We start from the raw sequence: 14409 nt of genomic DNA on the forward strand, positions 1-14409 counted from the left end.
TCATTTTGTGGCAAATCCTGATTAAGATGGCAGAAAATTTAACAAGGGAGTTAAGGAAATCAGGTCACACTTTTCCCGATAAAGTGGGCAAATGAAGCCAGTGGATGAAGCAAGCTCGAGTTCCTGAATGATCAAATTCCGATCCAAACAGGGTGCTTATCGAGACTGATCACATTAGTTTTTCCCCACGTACTAACTTCAACAGTTACTATCTTCAGACAGCCCATGACACGATTAACACATGTTGAATCCCATCCCTCCATTAAATTTCCACCCTCAGTACAGCGGAATTTAGCAAGATCCATTCAGAAACCTAACTGCAAACACCATTCTCATCTACAACTTGCTAGTAGACATCTTTATAAACAAATGCAAGCTAAAAACCAATTGATCCACTTTTATTATTGTATATTCAAAAATCAGTCCATGCTTATAATGCTCGGAAAGTACAACTTGCCCCCCTAATCAACCTACTTGATGATGAAATTAGCTGAATTGTTGCATTTTAAAAGCAATACTTACACAATAAATGAGACATGTTACTTCTTTCTGTCCCCCCAATCAGCTCATCTGTACACAGTGATAATTAAGTGCTAACTACTGCAAAATACAGGAGTTTCATAAAAGCAAAGTACCTTGAAAATGTTCCATCATTTTTTTCAAACATTGGGTTTGCCCAACTTCTTCTATTTTCTTCATGTCTTTCCGCTCGCTTTTTCATCAGTGGAGCTGGAATGTAAGTTGCAGGTTTGCTTTTCTTTGGCAGGAATTGGTTGTACGGCACTACAGGCTTATAGTCTGAAGTGGAGGTCCTGCGAAGTGACATATCGTTCTTCACTTCATCCATTGTCTTGCTGTTTAGATAGTCTGACTCAATGTCACTCCCACCACCTAAGTCAACAAAGAGTTGAAGAAAAACATCATTTCAAACCTGTGGTTTCTCAGTTCCTTCTTCAAACTCCACTGGTGCAACTCCCGGCTTCCAAATGTGTTTTGCTAATGCCCAACACATGCTGTCTGTATCAGTTCCTTTTGGAACACATCTTCCAGAGGTTCACAGATCACTGACAGTAATCATCAAGCTAATTTTGGAAATCTATTAATATACTATGATATACCCTTAGTCCAGAAATTATTTTCAGTCAAGTGATAAATACTGTCAATTCTTTTAATCAGGCAAAACATTTCACAAAGCATAAACAAAAATGCAATAAAACTCTAATGGTTCTGTGGCATCCCCATGGTGTTGTAGTTCATAACTTAACAACGCAGTCTAGATAAGAAATTTACCACCATTTATGCATGGTCATTGATTTCATTTAACTGCTAAAACGTCCGTCAGCACCAAATTATCTTTCCAAATGAAGGATAGATGACAATATTAGATGATCAACACGTGGTGCCCTCCAAAACATGTTTATGACTGAATGGTGACAATAAACTCTACTTACCCTCACTACTGCCTTTTAGTGTTATGTCTGATGAAAGGCTGGTGACAGACTTTGACCCAAATGAGTCTAAGCTATCAAGTGAATCGTCTCTTCTATGCCGGAGCTGTGGTAATATTGACTCGTTTCTTTCCGTACACCAGATATCACAGTATCCACTGTCTCGTCCACTGCGTTTCAGACTGCCAGAGTCCACAAGAGCCTAAAAGGGGATTAAGACTTGGATGTTACCCCAGCACATGAAAATTTTCATTCACATCAGCTCTTTCCTCTGATAATGAAGTTTCACCTGCATATCCACCAATGTCATTTATTGTATTTGTTGCTCCCGATCTGGTCTCCTCTACATTGGGAGGACTGGATGCCTCCTCGCAGAGTGCTTTAGGGAACATCTCTGGGACACCCACACCAATCAATCCCACTGCCCTGTGGCCCAACATTTCAACTCCCCCTCCCACTCTGCTGAGGACATGCAGGTCCCGGGCCTCCTCAACCACCATTCCCTCACCACCTGACGCCTGGAGGAAGAACTCATCTTCCATCTCAGAACACTTCAACCCCAGGGCATCAATGTGGACTTCACCAGTTTCCTCATTTCCCCTCCCCCCCACCTTACCCCAGTTCCAACCTTCCAGCTCAGCGCCATCCTCATGACCGGTCCTACCTGCCTATCTTCCTTCCCACCTCTCCGCTCCAACCTCCTCTCCGACCTATCACCTTCATCCTCACCCCCATCCACCTATTGTACTGTTTGCTACCTTCTCCCCAACCCCAACCCCCCTTTCCATTTATCTCTCCACCCTGGAGGCTCCCTGCCTTCAATCCTGATGAAGGGCTTTTGCCCGAAACGTCGATTTCCCTGCTCCTTGGATACTGCCTGACCCGCTGTGCATTTCCAGCACCACTCTAATGTAGGCTCTGATTTCCAGCATCTGCAGTCCTCACTTTTGCTCTGTCATTATCTTTGTCAATTAAATGTATCTTATTTTTATATTTAATTCAACTCCCAAATCATCCAAGCAACACAGTGTGCTCAGTTGGAAGATAAGAGACTTGTTCCCAGGTTTTACATGTTTGCATTCTAGCCACTGGGTGGCATACAGCAGCAGTTCAAATTGCTTGCAATGCATTAGTGAACAAACCCAGTCTGCAGACAGTGGTCAGATTAGCACTTTTAAAATATTTAACCTACTTTCTTAATCAGATACGTTATCACACATCTCTGAAGCAGGTAGGATTGGATTCGGGTTCTCTCTGTTCAGGGGTAGGGACATTAACTCTGCCCCACAAGAGCACATTTTTATTGACACAAGATAAATTAAAATTCAATGGCCACCGCTGTAAAATTCTCCACATTAGGAGACGAGTAATCATTGTTTTAACACTATTCTCTGGTTTATTAATACAGCAAAAATACCAAAATTAAGAGAAGACCCTCTGAAGAGTACTTTGACATTGCTCCTTAATGCAACACAAAACCCCTCCTTCATTGCCAGACAGTTGTCTAAGACCACTCATGCAGCTGTAACCACTGCCTTATACTGTTTGCAGCACCTCCTCCACAGTGTTGACTCCAAATGTCAATTGATTGCTGTTGAACCTCCACTCAGTATGCAAATATCACAGAATTATCATGATACAGAAGGAGGCCATTCAGCCCCCTACACCAGATCTTCAAACAAGCATCATGACCTAGTGCCAATCTCCCACTTGATCCTCATTCACTAACAATGTTTATTCACAGAATCAGCCAATGCCCTCAAGTGCTCAGTTAAACCTGCCTCCACCACATTTCCAGGCAGTGCATTCTATATACTTGCTGAGTGACAAACCTTTCTTCCTCACTATACTCTGTCCCACTCTTCTGATGTTTACTTGTCCAATGAAACTCCATGATGGATTGAAGATTAGGCCTTACCTTTTCATCAGGCACTTTACAATCTCCTAAGCACAATACCAGATTCAATAACTGCAAACCATAACCACTCTGCCCATTGTTCTGAACAGAAGATGCTGCTGAAATTGCCATAAATGGCTCTTCAATGGCCCATTCTTGTTTCTTTACCTTTTTTCTCCACTGTCCCATTGCCACCCCTTTTGCCTATCAACCCTCATGATGTAATTTGTCCTGCCTTACACATGATCATGCATTTGCTTTCGTACTGTTACCTCCATTCCCCTATTTCCCTGCTTCTGTATTGATTGTTATTCTGCCCACTGGGTGGCATGGTGGCTCAGTAGTTAGCACTGCTGCTTCTCAGCACCAGGAACTCTTTATAACTCTTTAGGCCCCATTTGGAATATTGCGTCCAGTTTTGGGCCCCACACCTCAGGAAGGACACACTGGCACTGGAGCGTGCCCAGCAAAGATTCACACAGATGATCCCTGGAATGATAGGCCTAACATACAATGGGATTGTATTCATTACAGTTTAGAAGGTTGAGGGAGATCTAATAGAAACTTACAAGATAATGCATGGCTTAGAAAGCGTGGAAGCTGGAAATCGTCAGGTGGGGATACTAGGACCCGTAGACACAGCCTTAGAATTAGAAGGGATCAATTTAAAACAAATGAGGAGACATTTCTTCATCCAGAGTGTGGTGGGCCTGTGGAATTCATTGCCACGGAGTGCAGTGGTGGCTGGGATGTTGAATGTCTTCAAGGCAGAGATTGATAAATTCTTAATCTCGCAAGGAATTAAGGAATACGGGGAGTGCGCAGATAAATGGCATTGAAATGCCCATCAGCCATGATTGAATGGTTGAGTGGACTCAATGGGCAGAATGGCCTTACTTCCACTTCTGCGTCTTATGGTCTAAACCAAGTTCGACTCCAGCCTTGAGTGACTGTCCACATATGTGGAGTTTGCACGTCCTCCCACACCTGCCTGGGGTTTCCTCCCACAATCCACAAAGATGCGAAGGTTACTTGCATTAGCCATGATCAATGCAGGGTTACAGGGATGAGGTGGATCTGGTTGGATGCTCTTCAGACATATGGATGGGATGTATTGGCCTCTTTCAGCACTATAGGGATTCTATGAAAGGGCCACAAGACTAAAGCTATTTTGTTTTGGTGAAGTGTCAGCTTTGTCCAGTTTCACAGAGGGTTTCTTGCTGCATTTTACCAAAGCTACCTATCCACCTCTTTCATTCAATTCTAGCCCCATTCAACCACTTGCCATACCTGGAACAACTCACCACTGCCAGGATATCCAGGAATACACTGGCATCACCTATAAAAGGTTGCTGTGGGCACCTGGACAACACTTAGTTCACAGCCATTCTGCATGGTTCCTGGACATTGCCCCGAATGTGACAGACATGGCTGAGGGGGTTGGGAAACCAGTGCCCTGTTTTGCTGGTAGGGACCTGAAGGGTGGATGTGCCAAGGCAGGAATTCATCTTCCCCAGTCACCAGCAGTGCCAGCCATGGCTCCTGACCGTGTCAGTCTGATCCAATCGAACCAAGGTTAAAACAGTCTCCACCATCTAGAGGAGTGCCAGCACAATATGAAAGAGGGTCAATTACCTTCTCCCGCCCCACTAGCACAAGTGCCACCTTCTCTGAGATACCTCACACTATCCTGCCTTTGCACCCAACGCCAAGCAAGGCCCCTGCTCTATCACTCTCACTATGGTCTGCAACATCTTCCCTCACTTACCATCCCCCACAGCAACCCCTGACACCACTATCACAGCAAGTCATCTGTGCTGCCTACTCCCTCACACTGGACACCTCCCCACTTGCACCAAAACTAACAGCTGGACCACTCACTTCCATCTCCTGTAATACCTGCCCTTCATTCCAGGAAGAAAACAGAACACAATAGGGCAGTAAAGTTGAAAACGGGTGGTGAGCTGACCAACAGTCAGCCCCTCACCTCCTAGGAGGAGATCCTGACTCCGATTGCCTCAAGTGGTTGACAGACTGTGCCCGAACCTCTGGACTGGTATTGGAGAAGGCTCTCTATCACCTGTGCTGTGACCCCCTGAACAAAAGCCATCTTTCTTGATGGAGAATGACTGACAACCAGAACAAGCTTCCAGGCTTTGGGCCTACATTAAAATGACAAGGCAAGGCAGCAGTAAAGAGAGTCTGGTATTTCTGGCTGAAAGGTAAGGCACAAAAAGGTAAGGCGAGGCAGGAATGCTGACAGCTCTTAGGCAGGCTTGTAGTGAGTGAGCACTAACAAAGCGAACAAACAGCACAGTGTAGTCCACGAGCTGGGTGCTTGTTCCTGCAGCAGTCTAACGACACCTTAAAGTGTACCACTGAAATTCAGAAATGTTCTCCGAGTGGATCGGAGATGTGGCACGAAGGTTCTTGGATACTGGCACATGCTGGATACTAACATCCATACATATGCCTGGCACCCATGGAGTGTGTCCCAGGATGTTGGTGCTGGTGGCTACAACATGCAGCTGTACAGGACATTGCTTCAGCCACTTTTGGAATACTGAACCCAATTCTGTCTTCTTGCTAGAGGAAAAGATGCTGCAGAATTTTGAAAGTGTACAGAAAAAAAAGACTTACAAGGATGTTGCCAGAGTTGGAGGGTTTGAGCTATAGGGAAAGGCTGATTGGTCAGGGCTATTTTCCCTGGAGCGTCAGAGGCTGAGGGGTGACTTTAGAAAAGGTTTAGAAAATCATGAGGGATGTGGAAAGGGCGTTTTCCCCAGGAAGTTTGGGGTGGGGGGGGTGTCGGTTTGAGTCCAAAACTAGAGGGCACATGAGGACAAACCTAGAGGGGTCCTACAGGGCAATGTTTTCAATCAGAGGATGATGCATGCGTGGAATGAGCTGGCCTGCCAGAGGATGTGGTGCAGGCTGGTTCACTTACAACATTTAAAAAGCATCCAGATAGGTATATGTATAAGATAGCTTTAATAGGATATGAGCCAAATACCGGCAAATGGGAGATTTATTTTGGATATCTGGTGGGCATGGACGATAGCGAGTTTTGAGAAGATGTGTAGCTCAGGTTGAGGTTCTGGATGTATGTTTGCTCGCTGAGCTGGAAGGTTCACGTTCAGGTGTTTCGTCACCATACTAGGTAACAACTTCCGTGGACCTCCAGACAAAACATTGCTGCTGATTCCTGCTATTTATATGTTTGAGTTTCTTTGGGGTGGTGATGTCATTTCCTGTTCTTTTTCTCAGGGGGTGGTAAATCGGGGCCAATGTGTTTGTTGATAGTGTTCTGGATAGAATGTCATGTTTCTAGGAATTCTCATGCATGTCTTTGTTTGGCTTGCCCTAGGATCTATGTCATGACCCTCTCTCACACATATCCTTACATTCAGATGAGAAGGCCACCATTTCAACTGGGACAACAAATCCATCCTAGGACATGCCAAACAGAGACAGAGTCCCTGGTGTACAGCATTTGAATTCTCACAAAACACACATATGTCTATGTAGATGCGATGTTCAGTCATTACACATTTTCTCTATTTTTCACAACACAGACAAACTCAATCCATGTACCGTACTCCAGAGGTTTAAACGTGTCCTATCGGTAAATTTGCAGATTGTGAACAGCTTCTCAGATTGCTGCTCCCAACCTATTTTGCACGTCATGCATCATACAAGTGTATCAACTATACTTGACAGTTCTCTGGTTTAAGTTAGCCTTGCCCTGAACATTTACAAATTAATAAACTTTAACTCACCTTTGTCAGAGTTTGTCCAAGCAGCCCTTCAAATGCTTTCAGGTTAAGGTAAGGTCCATTATAATGAGGCTCATGCTGTGCTCTTCTACCCAGCCAATATATTGTGATCAGAACCTGTAAATGTGCCATTTCCCATTTAAAATGTTTGACATGGGAAGATAAGAATGTATGAATAAGAAACATTGTTCAAGAAAATTTATGGAACATAACTTTGTTTCATAAATCCTTGCTAGTCCTTATTCCCATTAAATACATTGAATTGGTTCTATTATAACCAAACTCTACACGCTGTCTTTTCATACGATATAGGTACCAGGTCAGCCAGCACACCATTTCTCAGGGCTAAACATTTCAAAAAGATCAGCTTCACTTCATTCAGTGTAGCTCCAGTCCATTCAGTTTGGTCAAGTTACAACATTTCAAAAACAGACTTGGGTGATCCTGGGTGGGGGTGGGAAGAAGGAAATGCTTTCCCCACAGATATGACACTGATCCACTCAACCTTACCAGATTCTGGCAAGGTGTGTTCCCACAGACCTGCGGAAATCTATGACTCTAAGAAGCTGGTCAGTCAGCTCATAACTCAATGGATTGGCTCATGAATCAATGAGCCATTCAGCTGCCCTGGCCACTGAACACTTGAACTGGTTTCATTTGACAAGGGATGATACGTCTAAAATACAGTGTGGAAATCTCGTTTCCTGACCCAAGGAGGGATTACATTGATGCTGGAGTGACATGATTGCTCTATAGAGAGCTTGAGAGAACTAGGGCTATATTCTCTGGAGTTTAGAAGAATGAGATGGGCTTACTAAAGCATGTAAAATAGTGAAGCGGGTTAAACATGCAGATAGAGAAAATGCTTCCTCCCATCTCTGGAATCTACAAGTTTGAACACTGTCTGGGGTGAGGAGAAATTTCTTCACTCAAAAGGGCTGTGATGCTACACCTAAAAACATTTGGTTACACTGTAATAGAACATGCTCAAGGAGGAAGTCAACAAATGTTTGGATATAAAGGAATGAAGGGATGAGGGTGCTGAGGTTGAATCTCAGCCATGCTCTTGCTGATGACAGAGCAGACTTGAATCTGGCCTACTTAAGCTCCTAGTCATGCTCATGATACTCAAAAAGGTGATTGCACATTTAGATACGCAATAGTAAGAAAACAAAACTCAGAATTAATTTGAAGTAGCGAGACCATGAAAATACAAAAGTTGAAGTATATACAACAAGTGACAAAATAGGATGACAAATAAATTAAAACCAAACTAACATTAAATTCAGGCAAGGAATGGTGAGGGATTGCAACAAAGTCTTAAAAAGGAATGAGGCCTCAATACCAGGATTAGAGGTGCTCAATATTTTATGCATTTAAAAAAAAAAGACAACTTTTAGAGGCCCTGACTGATGAAAGCAAGTATGCCAAAAACCTCCTCCATTACCCTGTCTACCTGCAGACAGGGGTCATGGTGATAAAAGGGGGCTTTTGGCACACTTGATTTCATCAGTCATAACATTGATCATGGGAGTTGGGTCATTTTGTTACAGCTGTACAAGATGTTGGTAAGGCTACATTTGGAGTACTGGGTGCAGTTCTGGTCACCCTACTATAGAAAGGATATTATTAAATCACGAATGCAGAAAAGATTTACTGGGGTACTATGTGGACTGGAAGATTTAAGTTATAAGGAGAAGACTGTTAGGCTGGAACTTCTTTCCCTGGAGCATAGGGGAGGGAGGGTTATAGAGGTTTACAAAATCACCAGGAGCATAGATAAGGCAGCTTCTCCCCCAGGGTAGGGGAGTCTAAAACCCAAGGGCATAGGTTTAAGGTGAGAGGGGAAAGATACATAAGGGTTCAGAGGGACAATAATTTCACACAGTGGGTAGTGAGTGTCAGGAATGGACTGCCAAAGGGACTGATGGAGGAGAGTGCAATTTTGCCATTTAAGAAACATTTCAGCAGGTACATGGATGGGACAGATAGGGAGCACATGGACCAAGCAAAAGCAAATGGGACTAGATTAATTGTGAAAACCAGCAGCAAGGATAGGTTGGGCTGAAGGGCCAGTTTCCATGCTGTAAACTTCTGAATATAGAACAGAAACAGAATGTTAACTCTGATTACTAGAATATACTAGAACACGTCTACTTTGTTTATGCAGCAAAAAGACTCCCCCTCCTCTGGCCGGGGGAGGGGGGGGGGGGAAAACAGTGGTGGGATGAGGGGGGTGGATTTGCAACGTTTATCACCACCAAGGACTCTTACCGATAGCTTCACATGCTGGAACACTTGGTTAAAAACATTGTGCACTGCACAAAATGACAAATTAACATATCCAACTCTATGGAGTTTTGTTCCAGATACTGCAACCCGACTAATGCTCAAAGCATGCTTCAAGTGTCGCAAGTTTTGCTAACTGACCCATTAAACTGCTCCAGTCAGAAAAATCAAAATTGTTTTAATTGTTACATAAACCTGGAGTAGTTTCACACAGTGTTTGATTGACCAATAACTCCCAATGAATCAAGCTACCAATAACAGTGAAGTGCTTCTCACCCCCAAGTTTGAACATCAGGTCATCTTTGACAATCGCATGCCAATGCCCTCGGTTACATTTCAACATGAAAATCCATCAGCTCTTTCAGAGTCTTCTGTTCTTTCACAGAATCAGAATGGCTACAGTACTGAAGCAGGGAGCCAGAAGGCTTGTCATGTCAATACTGGCTCTCTGCATGATCAACAGAGCTAATCCCATTTCCTGGTCGGTTAGCTATTGCTCCTCTGGTGCATACCCTTCTCAAAGCCGGGACTGAACTGGATTTGGGGACAGAGGCAAAGCTCAAAAGGAAAGTCGACAGGAAGAGGATTCAAGATGTTCATGGCAGACCCAAGGTGAGTTTCAGGAGTTTAGAGCAAGGCCAGATCAGAGAATGGAGTTGGGGGGACAGTTTCTTTCAGGCAAGCAGCATTGAAGGCAAGGTGGGGTGGTATCTTAGGGGGTCTTCTCCAACTATCCAAGGCCCCCAAATGAATTGTTCCTCCCCTGGCTTCTCTCCCACCTTAGCTAATATAGACAGTGACAATTGACATAAAAACTCCCATATGACTGTGTATTTTGGGATGGGCAGAACTTCGAGTCAATTGAGCATTTAACAACCTCAATTGTAGCTTAATACCAAATGGTAGGTGGGTGGCTGATTTCAGCACCCGCTCTCCCGTTGAATGATGGGTGTGATCTCTGGAGCTGGGTGAAAAGGTGGTGAGCTTGCCACTTTATTTCGCTTGTCCTCACATCAGAAGCGCAGCTGGCAGAGGCTTGTAAAATGCAGCCTTGATTTGGGGCTGAGGCAATGAAGAATATATTAACTTTGAAAGGATAAACTAATCGAGAGAATCAGATTCATGTTAGTACCTCAACAGAAGGGACATATTGATGACAGATTGCAGATGGGGCTCAGAGAATTCTTGTTAACTTATGTATGGTGCATTATATTATCTAATTCTGAACTAGGGTAAAGACAAAACTAAATTCTCTGCTGACCTTTTTGTCCTTTGATTCTGGTAGGGTCATTTCAGAGCTTCCCTAGTACTGCCAAAAGGTTTCCTACACAAACATGCACACCAAAAGAGTGTTGTCAATTCTCCTTTTCTATATTAACAAATGGTTGTGTTGACAACTACAAGAGGCTGTTTCCAGACAATGTAGCAAATTCAAGCAGGTTAGGTTAGCATGCAACAAAAATGAGAAAGAGGAATATTCCTATTCCTAAATTCCATATGGGTCAAGAAAAAGATGTGAGTTTCTTTTTGATGTCTTGGGAGATTCAAACATTCCTTAAGTGTTATTCAGACAGCCCAAATGCATAGTAAATGGAAAAGTTACAAGACATTCTCAAAGAATAGAGATGAATGCAAAGAATAAGAAATCAAATTCTTTAGATAAAATGGAGCTTACATTTATACATCATCCACAAGATAAAGATTACACAAACTTTGATTTAAACATCACCATTAACATTCCAAGATGTTTCACAACAGTGTTATATAAAAGTAGCAAATAGAGAGATATTAGGATAGATGACCAAAATCTTAGTGAGAAATAGGTTTTAAAGGAGTATCTTACAGGAGGAAAGGTTTGAAATACAGAAATTTGAAGAAGCAATTAAAATAGAAGATATATTAGAGAGGCTTCAGTTGGCAGAATTCAGAAGTCTAAGGATGTAGGCATGAAGGTAGTCATATGGACAGAGAGAGGCATTCCTGGGAGGCATTTAAACATGAGGGAGGGAGTTTTACCAAGGTTTTAATGGACTGGAAGCTAATATAGGCTAGTACACACAGGGGTAAGAATGATCAGGACTGGAACCAGTTATGCTCAACCTTACAAAAGGTGAGGGTTGGGAAAGTAACAAGGCAGCATGGAAAATCAAACTCAGAAGTAATAAAACACTAGATGAGGGAGTGAACAGTTAAACCTACAATGCTTCTCTGTCATAAACCATTTGAAATAGAATGCATTCACTGTTTTGGAAATGACGAGGCATTCAAGATTGAGGAATCGTGCTCCATTGTAATTTGTTCCAATTTGGTGCAAAATTCCAAAATCAAAACAGCAGCAAAGAACGTGGCCAAACGAGTTGTAAATGTTAAAGGTCTATGCCACAGTTCGACATTGCCTGTATTAATACTCAACTCCAAACATAATATTGGTAGAGTTCATTGAAAGATTTTTATACTGAAATCATTGTACCAAGCCAAAATATGAACAAACGTACTTTCAAAATCTATAAATGTGTAAAACATCAGTGACAAGAAGCATACGTGACTACATGCAAACAGTTCACTTACATTTTTTAGCCTCCTCTGATTTTCTTCACGTCTGTGGAAGTGAAAATAATCTAGTCAGGATAATTACCTTGAACGGCCTCAGTTCAAAATGCATTTCACTTAAAATACATTCCAATTTTTAATCACCTTTTATTCCATTTACTGGGAGACACTTTAAAACTATACGCACCACACTGATGTTACAAAGGTCAGTTAGATCTGCAATGAGCACTTACAAGGCAGCACAACAATCATTTACCAGAGAAATATTGGCAGGGAACATCTGTAAAATTCAGTGAATTGTTTTAGCTGCACACCTCATTTCCTTGATCAAAATGATGGGATTATCTCTGAAAGTTAAATCAAGGTGTGCATTATGATCTCAACAGAAGCTCACAAACAATGGCCTTTTCAGGTCACTTGCTCTGAACTGGTGTGCATCAATGACCATAAGGATTGTGAATCTTAATGACTGCATCCCAGCAGCAGGAACCAGCAATCATTTTTCACCCAATCAACCCTTGATAATGTGTTTAGTTTTAACTCCTTTCATTCACCCCATTGCCAGCATTTATAATAATGATTCATTGCATATATGCTCAAAAATAATTATGTGTAGCTAAAACCACATACACATGCAATGTTGCAGCTTAGATGATAACTGAAATGATGTCCATGTTTTGTATATAGAGGCAAAAGGAAACAAAGCCGTAATCTTAGTTTGATGACAGCCCTCAGCTCGTTCATGAATGCCTTGAATGCCCTCCCTAATAAATGGTTATGATTTGGAGATGCCAGTGTTGGACTGGGGTGTACAAAGTTAAAAAACACACACCAGGTTATAGTCCAACAGGTTTATTTGGAAGCACTAGGTTTCGGAGCGCCGCTCCACAATCACCTGAAGGAGTGGCACTCCAAAAGCTAGTGCTTCCAAATAAACCTGTTGGATTATAACCTGGTGTTGTGTGATTTTTAACTTCATATACCCCAGTCCAACACTGGCATCTCCAAATCATGACTACTATCGACACAACTAACTGCCAGCTTAAAGTGGAGAGGATCTCCAAGAAGATCGCACATAGCGACACAAACATCCACAACCACCTGATGAAGGAACGGTTCTCCGAAAGCTAGTGTGCTTCCAATTAACCCTGTTGGACTATAACCTGGTATTGTGTGATTTTTAACTTTATAAATAGTTGATGGCTTAAATTGGGAAGATATCTCACCGGGGGGTGGGGTGAAGTTCAAGGCCCAAAACTAATCCTCAATATATCTCATTTTAAATGCAATCAATTCCATTCCACTGCCAGTCCAAGTAACACAGCAATAAAAAATCTTGCCAAACTCTTTCACTTGAGAAAATGCCCAAGGCATAAGTCAGGGTTATTGAACTGCTTGTTTTTAAGCAAACTGCTTCCTGCAACAAGGTACAGCTTGCATTTGTGTATTAATCCGCATGACAAAGCCATCACTGAAAGAATGGAGAAGGACAATGGGCTGTGCAAAATAGAAGAACACGTAAACTATAATGAATGGGTGAGAACAGAAGAGTTTGAAAAGATCATTTTGATGGAAGCATGGATAAATTAAGTTGATGATTTTGGAAGGGAGGTGCAGAATGGCTAAAAAAAAAGTCATAGCTAATATGAAACTAAAGCAGCGTGAACAAGGAATTAAGAAGTGAAGGGGAAAAGAATGAGGAAAGAGTGGGGCATAGAAATGGCAGAGGTGCTGAGCTGGAGTGGCCAGTACGATGGCGAGATATAACATCTTTGAAAAGATTGCTGTTGATGCATTCACTCGAAGTCACATACTGGGAGTGCTGTGATTGAAGGAGGCAGTCCTAAATTACCTTCCCAAATGGCAATTAGGGAGCAACAACAAATGCCAGTGATACCTGTGCAGCACAAAATCAAAGATAAGTGTACTAAAGGAGGTTTTGAGTAACACAAAAATGATGGAAGTTCAAAGTAGAGGGACCAGCCTCAAGGTTACAATGTCAACTCTTAAAAAGTAACTAAGAAATACGGCAGTTCTGTCAAAAGAGATGTCTGGGTGGACATTGGATAGCCCTTCATAGGTAGAAGGTAGGCATAGACTGTATGAGAACAGATGTGGAGAGAAAGCTTAGTCTGGATCAAGGAATGTGCATACATATCCCACTGCTGGGCTTATTCCATAGTGTCAATCATAGAGTCATAGTGTCACAGATGTACAGCTTGGAAACAGACCATTCAGTCCAACTCATCCATGCCGACCAGATATACCAATCTAATCTAGTGCCACCTACCAGCACCCTGCCTCCAAACCCCTCCTACTCACATACCCAACCAGATGCTTTTTAAATGTTGCAATTGTACTAGCCTCCACCACCACCTCTGGCAGCCCATTCCACACATGCACCATCCTCTGCATGAGCAAGTTGCCCCTTAGGGCCCTTTTACATCTT

At 42.6% G+C, this 14409-nt stretch overlaps 1 protein-coding gene across 6 annotated transcripts in view; it reads right to left on the minus strand.

The window, feature by feature from the left end:
* The window catches only part of LOC140481559 (LIM domain only protein 7-like), a 234504-nt gene that overhangs the window by 59787 nt on the left and 160308 nt on the right, over positions 1-14409 (minus strand). For all 6 annotated transcript variants that reach the window (XM_072577959.1, XM_072577960.1, XM_072577958.1 and 3 more), the window contains 4 exons: positions 11979-12009; positions 7125-7238; positions 1452-1650; positions 636-891 (listed from right to left, as the gene is read on the minus strand). In XM_072577959.1, the coding sequence (XP_072434060.1) occupies positions 636-891; positions 1452-1650; positions 7125-7238; positions 11979-12009 (600 nt within the window). The remainder of the gene's footprint in view (positions 1-635; positions 892-1451; positions 1651-7124; positions 7239-11978; positions 12010-14409) is intronic.

The sequence above is a fragment of the Chiloscyllium punctatum genome, chromosome 9, assembly GCF_047496795.1.
Source record: "Chiloscyllium punctatum isolate Juve2018m chromosome 9, sChiPun1.3, whole genome shotgun sequence".
NCBI classification, from domain to species: Eukaryota; Metazoa; Chordata; class Chondrichthyes; order Orectolobiformes; family Hemiscylliidae; genus Chiloscyllium; species Chiloscyllium punctatum.